Here is an 18,437-nt window from a genome sequence, read left to right on the forward strand (position 1 = left end):
TAAGTGGGGTTTGAATTAAGGATTTATTGTCCTCTGTAACAACGCTGTGATTTGTTATGTGAGCAAAAACGTACAGAGCAAGTAAGCTGTTCATATCAGATTATCTACACGCTGAAGTCACAATCCTGGAGCACACACTTAAACTTGCTGCCTTTTCCGTAGCTGTCAAAGGATGAGAGCTGAATTCCTGTGCTTTTATTTGTCTGGGCAGTATGGTTGGGTTTAAATTTTAGTTTTCAGAAGTGCTTTAATGCATTTACAGGTAATTAGGTTTTTCCTGTTCATTGTCTAACATTACATAAGACTTGTGACTCAAATTTAATCTCAGATCTTTAGTGAAACACCTACATTTTTCTTTCATAAATCCTGTTTGGCTAATTCAAAATTTATGGTACCCATTTTTGCCCTGAAGAAACAAACCATTGTGTTGATTCATTTGCTTGAACTGTGAGATACAGTTTTTAAATACAATCTGTGCTATAAGACAATATACAAATAATTGGTGCATAAAATACGTTTCAGTACTAAATGAAGCAATAAAATGGGCTAAAGATATTCTGAGCTCGTTTTCTGTGGTTCATAGGCTGACCTGAGGGCATGGTTCCTTGAAATGCCTTCCATGAGTTAGCCGTCTCGTCACTACGGAAGGTCCTGAGATTCTGTTCCCCTCTCTCTCTTTTTCTTTTCTTCTTTTATCCCCACAATTTCCTATCATCCATCCCCAATTACATGCTTCCATAGCTTATCAGAGGCACCCTGAGGCTCAGGAACCAACTGAAACTCGCTGAAGCAGTCAGGAATTATCCAAGGAAAAAAGATACAGATTTTCCACCACTAGGTTACAGAGAGAGGCTTGGAGATGTTCCCTTCTGAGGGCAGACTAAAAAGGTTGATACTCTCTAGAGAGGAAACAGGAGAGAAACATCACAGAAAGATGCAAAACAGTGAACAGTGAAAATAATGTAAAGGGAAGGGTACTTCAATATTTCTTGCAGCTCCAAACCAACAGAACTTTCATTAAACTGAAAGTCTGTAACACAGAATAAAGGAGATGCTTTTTTGCACATTGCGTATTAATCTCCATTCTACAAAGTATCACTAAGTCCAAGAATTTAACAGGCTTAAAAATTTATTACACATTTTTAAACCTGAGTGTTTACATTCACGGGTAAATTAAATAGGAAAAATTGTTACAAGCAGTATCGGCCATCCTGCTGTGCAGGGATTTTACTGTCTCACAGGGTTTGGAATAACCTCACCAGCGTATTCTGACATGGCAGTTCTTGTTTATTCAAATATATTTCCCATGAACAATTCATTTCTGTCTTGCTCTCTTATTGGCTTGGCTTCCACTTTAAAGTTACTGTCGTCCTATATACGTCTTATATTTCTAACTATAAAATCTATGAATGCTTTTTGTATAATGCTTTTTTGTGAGCTACCACATTTATTTTCAATTTTTCCAGCTAGAAGCCTAAAAGCAGAAGAATAAACTAGTTGAAAGGGCTAGAAGCCTTTCCCATATTTGCATGAAGTTTGAATGAACAGCGAAAAAATACCAAGCGAGTAAACAATCTCAGAAGAATTGCTACAAAGGGACACTTAAATTGTATTCCTGCAGATATATTTTAATGGGCTTATGCTTTTGAAGGCACAATTGTATTTGATAAATGTTGTTGCTATGAAGTATCTGGAACTCCATATTACACCCATTTAAGTATGGTTTTTCTCTAGAGCCATAGCCAGAATCAAAACTACAATAGTTTAGATATTTGGTAAATTTGAAATGTGTATTTGTTTATGTTACTGCCACACAGTTATCATGTCTTCAAAATTGGCTTCATGTGCATGTAAATGATTACATCATTTGTGTAATGGAAAATTAAATATTTTTCATAGTAAAGTATAGACCTCCTGGTTGTGGATCTTAAACAGCTGCATCTTCAGAATGTAATGTCTTATTCATAGAATCATAGAATGGTTTGGGTTGGAAGGGACCTTAAAGATCATCTAGTTCCAACCCTCCTGGCCATGGGCAGGGACACCTTCCACTAGACCAGGTTGCTCAAAGCCTCATCCAACCTGGCCTTGAACACTTCCAAGGATGGGGCATCCACAACTTCTCTGGGCAACCTGTTCCAGTGCCTCACCACCCTCATGGTGAAGAATTTCTTCCTTATATCTACTCTAAATCTACCCTCTTTCAGTTTAAAGCCATTATCCCATGTCCTATCACTACATGCCCTTGTAAAAAGTCCCTCTCCAGCTTTCTTGTAGGCCCCCTTCAGGTACTGGAAGGCTCCTATAAGATCTCCCCAGAGCCTTCTCTTCTCCAGGCTGAACAACCCCAACTCTCTCAGCCTGTCTTCATAGGAGAGGTGCTCCAGCCCTCTGATCATCTTCGTGGCCCTCTTCTGGACTCACTCCAACAGGTCCATGTCCTTGTTATGTTGGGGGCCCCAGAGCTGAACGCAGTACTCCAGGTGGGGTCTCACGAGAGCGGAGTAGAGGGGGAGAATCACCTCCCCTGACCTGCTGGTCACGCTTCTTTTAATGCAGCCCAGGATATGGTTGGCTTTCTGGGCTGCAAGTGCACATTGCCGGGTCATGTTGAGCTTCTCATCAACCAACACCCCCAAGTCCTTCTCCTCAGGGCTGCTCTCAATCCATTCTCCACCCAGCCTGTATTTGTGCTTGGGATTGCCCTGACCCATGTGCAGGACCTTGCACTTAGCCTTGTTGAACTTTATGAGGTTCGCACAGGCCCACCTCTCAAGCCTGTCAGGGTCCCTCTGGATGGCATCCCTTCCCTCCAATGTGTCGACCGCACCACACAACTCGGTGTCGTCGGCAAACTTGCTGAGGGTGCACTCAATCCCACTGTCCATGTCACCAACAAAGATGTTAAACAGCGCCAGTCCCAATACTGACCCCTGAGGAACGCCACTTATCACTGGTCTCCACTTGGACATTGAGCTGTTGGCCGCAACTCTTTGAGTGTGACCATCCAGCCAATTCCTTATCCACTGAGCAGTCCATCTGTCAAACCCATGTATCTCCAATTTAGAGACAAGGATGTCATGTGGGACAGCATCAAATACATTGCACAGGTCCAGGTAGATGACGTCAGTTGCTCTTCCTTTAGCCACCAATGCTGTAACCCCATTGTAGAAGGCCACCAAATTTGTCAGGCACAATTTGCCCTTAGTGAAGCCATGTTGGCTGTCTCGAATCACCTCCTTATTTTCCATGTGCCTTAGCATAGTTTCCAGGAGGATCTGCTCCATGATCTTGCTGGGCACAGAGGTGAGACTGACTGGCCTGTAGTTCCCCGGGTCTTCCTTTTTTCCTTTTTTAAAAATGGGAGTTATGTTTCCCCTTTTCCAGTCAGTGGGTACTTCACCGGACTGCCATGACTTCTCAAATATGATGGATAGTGGCTTAGCAACTTCATCCGCCAGTTCCCTCAGGACCTGCAGATGCATCTCATCAGGTCCCATGGACTTGTGCACCTTCAGGTGCCTTAGATGGTCTTGAACCTGATCTTCTCCTACAGTGGGCAGTTCTTCATTCTCCCAGTCCCCGCCTTTGCCTTCTGTGACTTGGGCAGTGAGGCTTGAGCACTTGCCGGTGAAGACCGAGGCAAAAAAGTCATTGAGTACCTCCGCCTTCTCCGTATACTGGGTAACCAGGTCTCCCGTTTCCTTCTGGAGAGGGCCCACATTTTCCCTAGTCTTCCTTTTATCCCCGACGTACCTATAGAAGCTTTTCTTGTTGCCCTTGATGTCCCTGGCCAGATTTAATTCTGTCAGGGCTTTAGCTTTCCTAACCTGATCCCTGGCTGCTCAGACAATTTCTCTGTATTTCTCCCAGGCTACCTGTCCTTGCTTCCACCCTCTATAGGCTTTCTTTTTGTGTTTGAGTTTGTCCAGGAGCTCCTTGTTCATCCCTGCAGGCCTCCTGGCGTTTTTGCCTGACTTCCTCTTTGTTGGGATGCATCGCTCTCGAGCTTGGAGGAGGTGATCTTTGAATATTACCCAGCTTTCTTGGGCCCCTCTTCCCTCCAGGGCTTTGTCCCATGGCACTCTACCAAGCAGATCCCTGAAGAGGCCAAAGTCTGCTCTCCTGAAGTCCAGGGTAGTGAGCTTGCTGTGTGCCCTCCTTGGTGCCCAGAGGATCTTGGACTCCACCATTTTGTGGTCACTGCAGCCCAGGCTGCCCTTGAGCTTCACATTCCCCACCAGCCCTTCCTTGTTGGTGAGATCAAGGTCCAGCATAGCACCTCTCCTCATTGGCTCCTCTACCACTTGGAGAAGGAAGTTACCATCAGCACATTCCAGGAACCTCCTGGATTGCTTATGCCCTGCTGTGTTGTCCCTCCAACAGATATCAGGGTGGCTGAAGTCCCCCATGAGGACCAGGGCTTGTGAGCGTGAGGCTGCTCCTATCTGTCTATAGAGGACCTCATCTGCTCAGTCTTCCTGGTCGGGTGGCCTGTAGCAGACCCCCACCGTAATGTCACCTGTCCCTGCCTTCCCTTTAATCCTGACCCACAAGCTCTCGGTCAGCTCCTCATCCATCCCCAGGCAGAGCTCCATGCACTCCAGCTGGTCATTGGCATAGAGGGTGACACCCCCTCCTTGTCTCCCCTGCCTGTCCTTCCTAAAGAGCCTGTATCCCTCCATCCCAACACTCCAGTCATAGGAGCCGTGCCACCACGTCTCCGTGATGCCAATAAGGTCGTAGCCCTGCAGGCATGCGCACGTCTCTAACTGCTCTTGTTTATTCCCCATGCTACATGCGTTTGCATAGAGGCAGTTAAGTTGGGCCCCCGATGAAGCTGTCTCACTGGCTGGAGTGGCTGGAATTCCTTTGTGCTGCTCTTCAGGTGCTCTCCTGCTGTGATCCTTCTCCAGGCTCTGGGTGTCTATTGCTGGCCCTGGCATCAAACTGGTAGGAGTGGGATGGATTGAGGTTCCCCTCCCCTGGCAACTTTAGTTTAAAGTTTTATATTCCTAAAGGACTTCACCTGGAAGTAGATTATTTGGAGAATTTTGTTAGCTGGTTAACGTCCAGCATGTGACAATTTTGTAATTGTTCTGTACAAGGAAGCAATGAGCAAAGATAATTTGTAGTGTACTGAAGGCAGTGGAAAAGGTACGTGCACACTGTGCTTCCCTCTGAGGAAGGGGGAGAAACACCAAACTGCAGCTACTTCTGCTCCAGCAGAGAGCAGAGAGCCATCCTGCACCTTCTCCTTCATCCCTCCCTCCCCCCCCCGTCCCCAGCATCCCTCACAGCTTCCCTGGCTGCTCCTAAACTGCTTAACGGTTGGTAGGAGGCAATGCTGCATGTGTATTGTCTGCTCTCACATGTGAAGCACCAAAAAAAATGTTGAAGTATGAATAAGTGCTTCTTACATTTGTTTTATTTTTCTTCTCAACAATCTACAAAGCACCCGTAGCTAGTCTGTTAAAATTTCATATTGCCATGGACACCACTGAGAAACGGCAGTTCTTGAAGACCATGGTCAAAATGGCTGTGAAAAAACACTGATGTACCTGTAATTCCTGTTCTCCAAATAACTTTTGAGGATTCCCATTAATTAGTTTCAGTTCTTTGGTATGAAAAGAGTGGATGTTAGACCTAAGCACAGTAAATATTTGATGCAGGGATGTATTAGTGGCTAGTTACAGACCTTAATGCTGATGTTTCTTCTTTCAGTCCTTAAAGGAATGCAGAGGAGTATTCTTTTAATGCTGCGGTTAATTCTTTAATGAGCAGAAAACAGCAGTTACATACAGTGCATTAAAAAATACATCACATGCCAGAGGCACAAAAAAGTGTGGATTTAACAGTACTGAAAGGGGGAAAATCATTTGAATCTGAGAAAATGAAGGTGAGAGAGTATCAAAGATGGTACTTTAGAGAAGAGTCATGATTTCTCAGTTAGTTTTAAAGAAGGTCCTGGAGGGTAACCCTGAGGATGTCCCCAGTTTACCAAAAAAAAAAAAAAAGTATAGGAGACACAGCAAGAAAGCTGAATAAAGAATTACAGATATGAGGTAAGGCAAAATAGCTGGAAACACTGCCTATTGGAAAGTTCAAGGCAGCTTATAGCCATGACCAGGAAAACAGGAAAACTCATTAAAAATTTGATAAGAGAAATACGGTTTTCTATGCCTTGGAAGCAGAACATTGAATTTTAAAGACTGGAGCAGAAACATTTCTGACAGATTGAATACATGCACTAATATTTAGTATGAATATTTATGTAGTCTAGCATCTGCAGTAGCTGTATATATGCTGAGATCCTTTAACCTGTATAATCTCAAGTCAAAGAGTAGTAACTGATTCTCTGCAGGCTTAAGTAAACCCCGACACGGTCCTCTAGACTCAGTGAAGTTGGATCATTAAAGTGAAATGCAGCAAGTCAGGCACAATCACCTAGAACATCACTTCAAGGGACTTAGTTAAACAAAGCTGAAAAGCCGTGTGGACTAGCAAAAGACAGCTGACAAACCCAGGAATAAGGGTCAAGTGCTAATCAGGATAAGTCAGAGTGGAGACCTCACTGCAGAGCCTGGGCAGAGGTGAGAAGGAGCCCACTCGGAGGAGAGTGGGAGCAGTATCTGCTGAGAGGTGAAAACTGCAGCTTAACCAAATGCTTATCCCAAGGGAACTGTTGAATTAGAGTACTTGGAAGCAATTTAGATTATCTTGTTTCAATTTGTCTTCTGTTAGCATCTGTATCGTATAAAGGAGGACAGGGTGTAGAACGGGGAGGGCTGATAATTTGGACAGCATATCTCATAGCAGAGTGCTCAGACTTTCATCCAGCAAACTGCGTGGCTGCGGGTTCTTCAGATCTAAAGGCATAAATCGAAACAGGAACATCATCCTGCCTTTTTATTCATCCCCGCTTCTCCAGCGCAGATCTCAGCCTCCAGTTGCCATGTCTGCACTCGGGGAATAGCCTCAGCACTCCGTGAGCGTCTGCTCCCAGCGCTGCCGACCGCACTAGACCAGAATTAGGTGTAGGAGCTCCCCGCCAGTCTCACACCAGAGGAAGTTAATGCACGCCAGCCAATTCGTGGTAGCTGCCCGTAGGCAGGCTGTTTCCCCAGAGTACATGAATAGCTCTATTAATGAGTTTATGAAAATACTTGCCCCGGTTACCAAAAATGTGCAGCTGCATCCAAATGGTGGTAGAGTATCTTTTTGCAAAGTGAGCTCTACTTAAAAAGGAGCTGCTGCTTTTTTAAATAAACAGTTTGTTTGAACAGAGAAATTTCTAATTCTTCCATTTCACGTTGGTAATTAGGCTGCTCCAACTTCTAAAATGTATGTAATTTTTGTCTTTAAAAATACACATTCATAGATTTACAGAGTTTGTAATAAAATTATATATCTTGCATATACATATCACATATATACTACATATATTTACATGTCTGTCTTAGCTTTTGCTTTTTTAATCTAGTATAACAATAAAGATAAATTAAAAATAATTTGGAGCTTAACAATAAATGCTCTCACAAGGCAAAATATAACAAAAATAACCACAGAGCTTCAATGCAAATAGTGAAGAGGTTTGATGTTGTGGACTTGGGAAATCCCTCAGTATTGTTATTTATTTTAATTTAGTTTTTTGCATTTATTTTGAGAATTAATTGTGACTGAGAGTGCCTTTGTTGTCACTGAGCCATCTTCTCTTGAGCAATCCTGTGGCATCATTACATAGAGGAATCCAAGGCCTACAGTAAGCGCTGGAAGCATGTAAATGGAAAAATCAAGTCAACTGATTAAACTTTAAACAGGCTTTTATATGCTTTAATGTTTCTCTATCCTGCGTGACGTATTCTGTGGGTGGTGGGCTTGGGGTTTTTCTTGGTTTTTTTGCTTTCACAAGTAGAATTAGCATGCATCCTGGAACTTCTTACTCACATAACATGTCAGTGCAAGATTCATCTGGAGTTAGGAGAAGAGGCAAATATTTGGGGTTTTGGGTTTTTTTTTCTTTTTACTGTACCAGATTTATTCCGAAGATACACATAGCGCAGTTTTAACCTGACTTCTAATTTGTTTCTTTTTCATGCATAACACATACCACCTTCAGTCTCTTTAAAATTATGATTGATTCTTTTCAGTTTTGTATTGCATTTTCTCTGTTACAATGTGAAAATACAAGATGTTTTTCTGACATGCTGTCCTATGCAATAATTACGAATTCTTTCTTACAGAGACATGTGACGCAGTCCAGTGGTAATCGAAAATTCAAGTGCACTGAATGTGGAAAAGCTTTTAAATATAAACATCACCTAAAGGAGCACCTACGAATCCACAGTGGTAAACAAACCAAGCATTGAATTATGTATTAATGTTGCCATTTCTACTCTTTATAACTTTGATGTTATATCAGTCTTGTAAATCTAAGTTTAAAATATTAGTGTTTCCCTTTTTCTTCCTCTGGGACTCTGTAAGCACTGACTGCAGCCTTCAGCTGCGTGCAGGAAAAACGTAGGATAACTCAAGAGGATTTATAGTTGCAGCTTAAGCTCTGACAGTTAAGGAAAACTTCGCTTGTGGCAGAAGAAATGGGGCATCCTTCTGGTCCTTTTTCACTTGTCTGTTTTTTCTCGATGTTTGCAGACCACTCAGCGTGTCAGGAGCCTTGCTAGAAAATTTTAATTGGTAATAGTTGGGACATAACAACTATGCTTCCTACTGTCTGTGATTTTATTAAAATATCATATTAAAATATTAAAATAGCCTCAGGACACAGGTCTGGAATTGTGATACACTGTCACAAAAGTTTCGATTTATAAGAAAAGTTCCAATTTGTAATAAATTTAATATACAATATTATCTATAATGATAAGTAAAATGTGATCACTGAAAAGAGATTCTCAATTTCTCTCTTTAACTCAAATTTACCCATTGACAGAAAGTCTGAAAACAAGGTTTTAGGCCATCTTTTCCTTTCTTATCAGTTGCTCAGCCATGATAACAGCAATTAAGAGCACCTCACTTAGAAGTCCTCCCTCAGCAAACATAATTTTATTTCCAGAGGGTAGCGGCACTGTGCCTGTGGGTGAGAAAGCCTCGGCCAATGTACTTTTCAATCTGAAGCAAGCCAGCTATTTCGGCTCTTTCCTTTTCCTCTGTAGTACAGATCCCCTGAAAAGCCAACTCTGGCTATGGGTGTAACAACTGCATAGTTGTGTGCATCTTCCTGGCAAATTTAACCTGACATTCACCTCTGAAGGCAAACATACCTCTGTCTTCTGCATGTGTCTCGTTTCCCTTTACTTAAACGTTGCCTGTTTTTATTCAGCTGATGAGTATTGTAGGAAGATCTGGATATATTGTATTTGAGTTTGCCACAATAAAATGTGCATAGTTCATTATATAATTATGACTTGCATTTATGGCATTTGTATTTTTTCTTTGGTTAATCATATTCTAATTTTTTTCCATTCTGAAGTAGTTTATGCAGCTTCTGAAGTTAGTAGTGGTATTGAATGGAGTTTAATGAAATCTGCAAGTATCATATAGGCTCATTTATGTGATATGTAGACAGTTACTGGGAAATACTGGAATGTATCATGATCATCCTATATCTACTAGTGGATCACAAACTTATTAAAGGACCCTAGGATCAGAGCTATAGAGGATATATTTACTCTTACTGCTCAATTCACTGCGTAAGATTTTTTTTCCCTAGGACTCTTTGAGAGGTCATTTTGATATATTCTTTTCTAGTTACTATTGCTTGATGAAGTTACGCTGTAACCTAGTAAACTGTTGCATATGCCTTTTTTCTTCTTTTTTTTATCTTTAGGAGAGAAGCCATATGAGTGCCCAAACTGCAAGAAACGTTTTTCCCATTCTGGTTCATACAGTTCACACATAAGCAGTAAGAAGTGTATTGGTTTGATGCCCGTGAATGGTCGAGCCCGGTCAGGGCTCAAGACGTCTCAGTGCTCCTCCCCTTCCCTTTCTGCATCACCAGGTAGCCCAGCAAGACCACAGATACGACAAAAGATAGAAAATAAACCCTTGCAAGAGCAACTTCCTGTTAACCAAATTAAAACTGAACCTGTGGATTATGAATTCAAGCCCATAGTGGTTGCTTCAGGAATTAATTGTTCGACCCCTTTGCAGAATGGGGTTTTTAGTGGTGGTAGCCCATTGCAGGCAACCAGTTCTCCTCAGGGTGTGGTGCAAGCTGTTGTTCTACCAACAGTAGGTCTGGTGTCTCCCATAAGCATCAACTTAAGTGACATTCAAAATGTACTTAAAGTGGCAGTGGATGGTAATGTAATAAGGCAAGTATTGGAAAACAATCATGCTAATCTTGCATCCAAAGAACAAGAAACAATCAGCAATGCATCTATACAACAAGCTGGCCATTCCCTCATTTCAGCTATCAGTCTTCCTTTGGTTGACCAAGATGGGACAACCAAAATTATCATCAACTACAGCTTGGAGCAGCCAAGTCAACTTCAGGTTGTTCCACAAAATCTAAAAAAAGAAAACTCTGTTCCTACAAATAGTTGCAAAAATGAAAAATTACCAGAAGATCTTACGGTGAAGTCTGAGAAAGATAAGAACTTTGAAGGAGAGACCAATGATAGCACTTGTCTTCTTTGTGATGACTGTCCAGGAGATCTTAATGCACTTCAAGAATTAAAGCACTATGAAACGAAAAATCCTCCTCAGCTTCCTCAGCCCAGTGGAACAGAAGCTGAGAAGCCCGACTCCCCTGTCCCATCAGAAACTGGGGAGAACAACTTATCTCCTGGTCAGCCACCTTTAAAGAACCTTTTATCGCTCCTAAAAGCATATTATGCATTAAATGCACAACCGAGCGCAGAAGAACTTTCAAAAATAGCTGATTCAGTAAACCTACCACTGGATGTGGTAAAAAAGTGGTTTGAAAAAATGCAAGCTGGACAAATTTCTGTGCAGTCTTCTGGACCATCTTCTCCTGAACAAGTTAAATTAAGCAGTCCCACAGATAATGATGATCAAGCAGCAACTACAAATGTGAGCGAACCCCAGAACAGCACAAGTAATTCACAAAATCCTGTCAATACAACAAAATCTCAGACTTTACCAGGGGGATCAACTCTGAATGGTTCACGCAGTAGCACGCCATCCCCGTCGCCACTAAACCTTTCTTCATCAAGAAATTCACAGGGTTATACGTACACAGCAGAGGGTGTACAAGAAGAGCCACAAATTGAACCTCTTGACCTTTCGCTACCAAAGCAACATGGAGAACTATTGGAAAGATCTACCATAACTAGTGTTTACCAGAACAGTGTTTATTCTGTCCAAGAAGAACCTTTGAACTTAACTTGTGCAAAAAAAGAACCACAAAAGGACAACAGTATTACAGACTCTGATCCTATTGTAAATGTAATCCCACCAAGTGCCAATCCCATAAATATTGCTATACCTACAGTCACTGCCCAGTTACCTACAATTGTTGCCATTGCTGACCAGAACAGTGTTCCATGCTTGAGAGCCCTCGCTGCCAATAAGCAAACCATTTTGATTCCACAGGTGGCTTATACATACTCTACTACAGTTAGTCCTGCAGTTCAAGAAACACCACCAAAACACACCCAAGCCAATGGAAATCAGGTACTTCAGTCCCTGTATTCCTGTGTGTTGTGTATGATGTATTCATTCTGTGTCCATGCTGAACTAACAGAAAGCTGTCAAGATAAATTAAATAAATTGTCAATATAAGCTATCAGGTTTATTCAGCATGATTGTTAATGTGTAATAGATGTTACTGTTAATTCCTCTGCAAAGCTAGCTAGCTCAGGCAGCTTGAGTCCAGACTGACAGAAACTATATAGTTCTGTGCGTGGACGAGTCAGTTCTTCACTATGTTTGGTCATTCAGAAGTGTATTCTAGGACATTAGTGCTCAGTATTTTAAAGACAGTTTAATTCTCCTGATCAAAAAGCAAAGTAAGGCCATGGCTTGTGTTTCTTGCTGGTTCCATATCTCCTCTTTCCCCACATCCAGAAAACAAAATATTTGGAACTTCTGGCTACTCCCTTCACGCTGCTCTGCTTTCTTGGCTTGCAGAGTAGCTGAATTCATCCTACACCATAATGGCACTTTAAACAAAATTCAGATGCATTCTCAATTGAAATTCAGGCAGGTATTTATCTTCATCTGCCACTCCTGTATCCTGCCCTGTTCCTCCCTGGATACATCCAGATGTGATCTAATCAGAGTCAGCCCTGCTGAGAAACACCAGTGCATGTTGAGGTAGGGACAGAGCAGAACAGACAAGTGGCTTGCATAAAGACTGAGCGTTTCTAATTAAATCTTAGAAACTTAGCTGTTCAGCATTTTAGGCAGGCTTCTGTGTAGCCAGAGACTGAGGAGCCTTGAAGAGTTACAAGGTTGCTTATATGTTGAAGTTTATGAGACAGATGACATTTGAAGTAGCTAATACATAGATTTTTATATGCAGATTTTATAATATATGATAAAATTAATTCTGTGTGTAGTGATACTGCTGATATCAGTAGAAGATTCTGTGCTTCTTACAGGTGAGCTTCACTTGAAATACTTAGACTACAGTTACGATTCTTAAAAACTTTTTATTAATTAAACATTTGAAATCCCCCAACTTTTGGGTTAAGTAGGATTTGTGGTAGTTTTATGAGGAAGAGGGTAGTCAATATGCAAATTCAAATGATAAATATCTTTTTGTGAAAACTTCATCAAAAACTACAGTCTTAACTTCCATAAAATCCACGAGGTAGCAAAACGTAGGTGACAAACATTAGTTGAAAAATGCAGTTAGATATCAAATTTGCTCTTCCAACTTACTGAGGTACTTTATAGGTCTGTAATTTTCTTTTCCTTCCTAACATTGCATTTATTTTACGGGCCCTAAAACATGATGTGTCAGCGTAGCTTAGACCTGGCCAACAGTCAAATTTGGATGTGATTAAAGTCAGTCCCAGTGAGAATTCTGCATCTGTATGGTGGCAGGGCCTGCAAAGCAGAGCGTTGCAGTGGAAGATTTTTTTGACTCTGTAAGTCTAAACAATTTTGTTTGGCTGTTTACGGAATTCAATGAAAATAACAGTGCAGCTTTGGTTTATATTTTATAAATTGTGTGCTGCATCAGTGCATTTTTTATTGAACTCAACCTTTTTCGTAATTTTTCTTAAGGATGAAAGGCAAGACACTAGCTCAGAGGGAGTATCGAATGTAGAAGATCAAAATGATTCTGACTCAACACCCCCAAAGAAAAAGATGAGAAAGACAGAAAATGGGATGTATGCGTGTGATTTATGTGACAAAATATTCCAGAAGAGCAGCTCGTTATTGAGACATAAGTATGAACACACAGGTACGTACTAGGAAGAGCAGTTTCAGATCATTATTTCACTGGTAGTGTGTAACTGATAATCTCAACTGGAATCCAGTTCTTGGAAAGTGTGAGGAAGTGTAATAGTCCTTCTTGTCATCTATGCTCAGCTCTCTTTAGAAATCTGTGTTTTGTATATTTGTTTGACAGAACTGCAGTTCTGTATTTCTTTAAATTTGTAAGACCTAAACCCTGAATAGAAAAAGGGGGGGGGGCGTGTTCTTCCATCTGTCTCATGGACAATCATCTGTGAGCCACAGCCTGTAATCAAGGATGTATTACTTCTAATTTACCTTGTCTGGTTATAAATTAAGAAAAACTAAAAATTAAAATTATAAATTAAGAAAAAAGGATCATGTATGTGAATGATACTTTACATGAAAGGCAGTGTGTCTATCTAGCATGAAGGACTTTCAAATTGAGCCACATTTGTAATTATCTGAAGTTAACAGCCATTCATTAGATGTGGAATCTAACCCCAAAAGAACACCCTTTTGGCTTTGATTTTTATTTTTGATTTCTCATAGTTGTTCCTTTTGGCTCCAGCTCTGGTATCTTTAGTCTTTTTTTTAGTAACTGTTGCTCTCTTATTTCTTCTGTGATGTCTTTAAAAAAAAATTTCTTTTTTTTGTTGGTTAGGTGCCTATATTACATTTCTGCATATTAACGTTTTAATTTCATCTCACATATAGAATTAAAAAGATAAAAAATTCCCTTTTGTCGTTACCACTTGATCGAGTTTCTCAAGTTGTATTTGTTAAGACTATCTATTTTCATACCTTTCCTGTCCCGAGACTCTTTTGACTCCTCCTTTTCATAACATAATTGTTCTTTCCATTCTACTTTTAAATTAAGTGCAGCGTTCAGAGTCATAGAAACATAGAATCACATAATCATTTAGGTTGGAAAAGACCTTTAAGATCATCGAGTCCAACTGTAAACCTAACACTGCCAAGTCCACCACTAAACCATGCCCCTGAATACCACATCTACATGTCTTTTAAATACCTCCAGGGATTTTAAATACCTCAACCACTTCCCTGAGCAGCCGGTCCCAATGCTTGACAACCTTTTCGGTGAAGAAATTTTTGCTACTATCCAATCTAAACCTCCCCTGGAACAACTTGAGGCCGTTTCCTCTTGTCCTATTACTAGTTACATGGAAGAAGAGACCCACACCCAGCTCGCTGCTTGTTTGGCATGTTGACATGGAGGCGTTGATCATCTGTAAAGTGTGACCAAAAAACTGCTGTCTTACTGTCTCTATCTTTTATGTCTGGGCTAAGACTGTGCAAAGTTGTTTTGCCTAACAACTTTGAGTGTTGAAATCAAAATAACATTACTAGGCTCATGCTATGTTTATAAGAGACTCTAAAAACAAGGCAACAAAGTAGAAAGCTGGAAAACAGAGCAGAAGGAGAACTAAGTGAAACAAAGCAGATTTTTCTAGTTAATATATGTGTAGTCAGCAAGTTTTGTACATAAGACACTTACCTGTGCCAACCTAGATTTTAGAATGATTTTCCTTTTACCTATAACATGGAAGAAGGATTTGGTACACAAAAACGAACATAAAAGCTTAGCTGATTTAAAATCTCCATCAATATAGAAAAGTTTAAATTGTTTTGACTTGAAATAATGTTTACTGCAAGAAAAATGTCTCCTTTTCTAATTTACATATATTCGCACTTTTTTTGTGCTAAAAGTTACATCCGAGAATCTGTTTATCCTTCTATGTTCAGTTTTCCTAAAAAACTTACAAATTACCCTTGTAATTGTGATAATGGACCCTTGCACCCTTGTCCTTTGGGCTCAGGTGAGAAACCCAGGCTGAGAATGCATGGAGGAGAATGTCTTGTTAAATAAAATTACTAACTGTTGGTAATACGTTCACCAGCAGCATTTTATAATGAAAACAACAGTATACGTTTCTCAGACTTCAGCTACAAGATGTCCAATTGTTTGTGCTTTATTTTGTAGGTAAAAGACCTCATGAGTGTGGAATCTGTAAAAAAGCATTTAAACACAAACACCATTTGATCGAACACATGCGACTGCATTCTGGGGAAAAACCCTACCAATGTGACAAATGTGGAAAGCGGTTTTCACACTCGGGGTCTTACTCTCAACACATGAATCATCGCTACTCCTATTGCAAAAGAGAGGCAGAAGAGCGTGACAGCACAGAACAGGAGGAGGCAGGCCAGGAGGTCCTCAACAACGAGCATGCTGGTGCCAGGGCATCTCCATCGCAGATCGACTCAGATGAGAGAGAGAGTCTAACCAGGGAAGAAGAGGAAGACAGTGAAAAAGAGGAAGAGGAGGAGGAAGAAAAAGAGGTAGAAGGACTTCAGGAAGAAAAAGAATGTAGAAAACTACAAGATGTAGAGGATGAAGAAGAAGAAGAAGAAGAAGAGGAAGAAGAAGGGAAAACTGAAGGTAACAAGAACGATGAAGTCGTAAATCAAGCAAGCAATGCAGAACCAGAAGTTATACAGAATAACGGGCAGGTGTCGGAAGAAAAAAACAAATAAAGCTTAAATGATAGTTTTTTCTATAAGGAAAAAAAAATTGGTAATGAAGTTCGTTCTATATTATACATGCTTTTCATGGAAACGCAGTAGCCTGCATACTGTGATTTCTGTTCACTACTGTGTAAAAAAATATATATATAAAAAAAAGAAAAAGAAAAAAAAAAGAAATCCAGGTGTGCCTGAACCTCAAACTTAGTAATTTTTCACACAGTTTTCAAAGTTAGGAACAAGTTTATAACATGAAGCAGATTAGAAAAATACAGTGACTCTGGCAGCAAAGATTTAACAGGTTGTAGGAAACCTGATTTATTAGACAAGCATCTGGCATTGTTTGTTTTATCAGTATTAATTTTCATTCTTAAGTTGATTAATTTTTAAGCTGTACAATTGGGAGAGATTTATATGATTTTTTTTTTTTTAATGGTAAAACATTTCCTAAATCGGCTTCAGTATTTTCTTATGTTTTAAAATGTGAGAACTTCTGCACTACAAAATTTCCTTTTGCAGAAACCTGTAATGCAGTTGCGAACAGTGCTTGGCTACCTTTGTAAATTCCACCTAGAAGGTAGCGGTTTATGACATTAGATGTTGTAGTAGAGCATATTATCATTTAAAGTGTATTGTTAGCCTTAAGAAAGCAGACGATAGAAGAACTGAAGTTTCTTACTCATGTGATTAAAAATGTAGTTGAAAAGATTGTCGTTGAGTTCTGATTGCAGGGACTAACAGTGTTAATACTGGTAAGGACAGCAAAGTCGTCAAAATCAGTGTTTGTAATTGTGTTTTGAGTATGTAGTAACAATATGAAGGATATGATATGAAGCTTTGTATCTCCTTTGGCCTTATGCAAGACCTGTGTGCTGTAAGTGCCATTTATCAGTATTATAAAGGCTCTAAGCAGCCTTTATCCAATGTGTGGCCTACAATAACTAGCATTTGTTGATTTGTATCAAACTTCTAAACTAATCATGGGGAAAAAAACACTCAGCCATCAGAGAAGTAAGAACACTGGTATATTTCATTATTTAATTATTTGGTGGTATTTTGGGTTAATACCTGACTTGCAGAATTTCTCTACAATAATTACAAGGGAAATTTTCTAATCTGCTTTATTGCTTTATTGGTTTACTTTAATTTCAGACACATACATGACATGTTATCTGGCTCATAAGTATTTTCAAATGTTAGTTATTATGGACCCCATTTATTAACAATGTTAGCTGATTTTTACCTATCAGTATTATTTTATTTCTTTTAGTTTATAGATCTGTGCAACATTTTGTACTGTATGTCTTCAAACTTGGCAGTATTAATACCCTTCTTACTGACATATGTACCTTTTTAGTTTTAGAAAACTTTTATATTTATGTGTCTTATTTTTATATTTCTTTATTTATTACACAGTGTAGTGTATAATACTGTAGTTTGTATTAATACAATAATATATTTTAGTATGAAAATTTGGAAAGTTGATAAGATTTAAAGTAGAGATGCAATCGGTTCTCTTGCATTGAGATTTGATTTAACAGTGTTATGTTAACATTTATACTTGCCTTGGACTGTAGAACAGAAGAATTAAAATGGGAATGTATTAATTTTACAATTGCAATCAATTCATTTTACCTTTACCCAGTTTTTAATATAAAGCTCTTAAATTTTGAAATTCACTGTGTGACTAATAGCATGATGCTCTGCAGTTTTATTAAGAGATTAGTCTAACCATAAAACTCTCATTTCCTTAGTAAGCCAAATTAGAATAATCTTATAAACAGTGTTGGGAACAACGTTTAACATTTTTGTGCCAATTTGTTCCTGTATTCATGTATGTATGTTACAAATCTGAAACTTCATTTTTAAGTTCCTTGTTACATCATGGTCATTTTCTAGTTTTTTACCAGACTCCCCATCTCACAATAAAATGCGTCAACAAGTCTGACTTACTGTCATTATTCTGGTAATTTAGAAAATGGCTTTAAATTATTTCTATGAGCTGTTACTCGGACACGGTTCCTGCTTCAGTGTCGATACTCAGTTTCAATTGTACGTAAGGAGGGCGTAAGTGAAAGAAAGGGTTGACTGCAGGCAAAGGGATTGCTACATGAGTTTATTGATTTACCAACGTTAGCAGGACAACTGAGTTTTCAAAACGAACCATGTGGTTTTGTGATTTATTTTTTTTCTCTTGTATCTATCTAATATACAGTTTAATGCTCTCTTTCAATAAGAATGCTTTTAAAGGAAGTAAGTCTATAATAGTTTTCTTGACTTAGCAATAAGCTAGTGCAAAGGTTGATGTATATATTGCTGTTGAAATTTCCAAAGATACGGCACCAACATTACAGATACATATAATTTCAGTAATGTAAGTATGAAGGCTTGAAAGTTGTATTACATATGCACGTTTACAATGTTTTGCAGTTTAAGCAAAGTTTAGAGACTGTTCTTTAAGCAAAGTTCTGTTCTTTAACGATCCCTAAAAGGGGATTTCA

The 18,437-nt window shown here is 39.5% G+C and overlaps 1 protein-coding gene across 2 annotated transcripts in view; it reads left to right on the forward strand.

The window, feature by feature from the left end:
- ZEB1 (zinc finger E-box binding homeobox 1) overlaps nt 1-17,884 on the forward strand; it is a 127,501-nt gene extending 109,617 nt beyond the window's left edge. For both annotated transcript variants that reach the window (XM_076331815.1, XM_076331816.1), the window contains exons 6-9: nt 8,244-8,349; nt 9,845-11,655; nt 13,216-13,396; nt 15,395-17,884. In XM_076331815.1, the coding sequence (XP_076187930.1) occupies nt 8,244-8,349; nt 9,845-11,655; nt 13,216-13,396; nt 15,395-15,948 (2,652 nt within the window). In that variant the 3' untranslated portion in view covers nt 15,949-17,884. The remainder of the gene's footprint in view (nt 1-8,243; nt 8,350-9,844; nt 11,656-13,215; nt 13,397-15,394) is intronic.
- Nucleotides 17,885-18,437: the final 553 nt, after the last annotated feature.

This window comes from Aptenodytes patagonicus, chromosome 2 (genome assembly GCF_965638725.1).
Source record: "Aptenodytes patagonicus chromosome 2, bAptPat1.pri.cur, whole genome shotgun sequence".
NCBI lineage: Eukaryota > Metazoa > Chordata > Aves > Sphenisciformes > Spheniscidae > Aptenodytes > Aptenodytes patagonicus.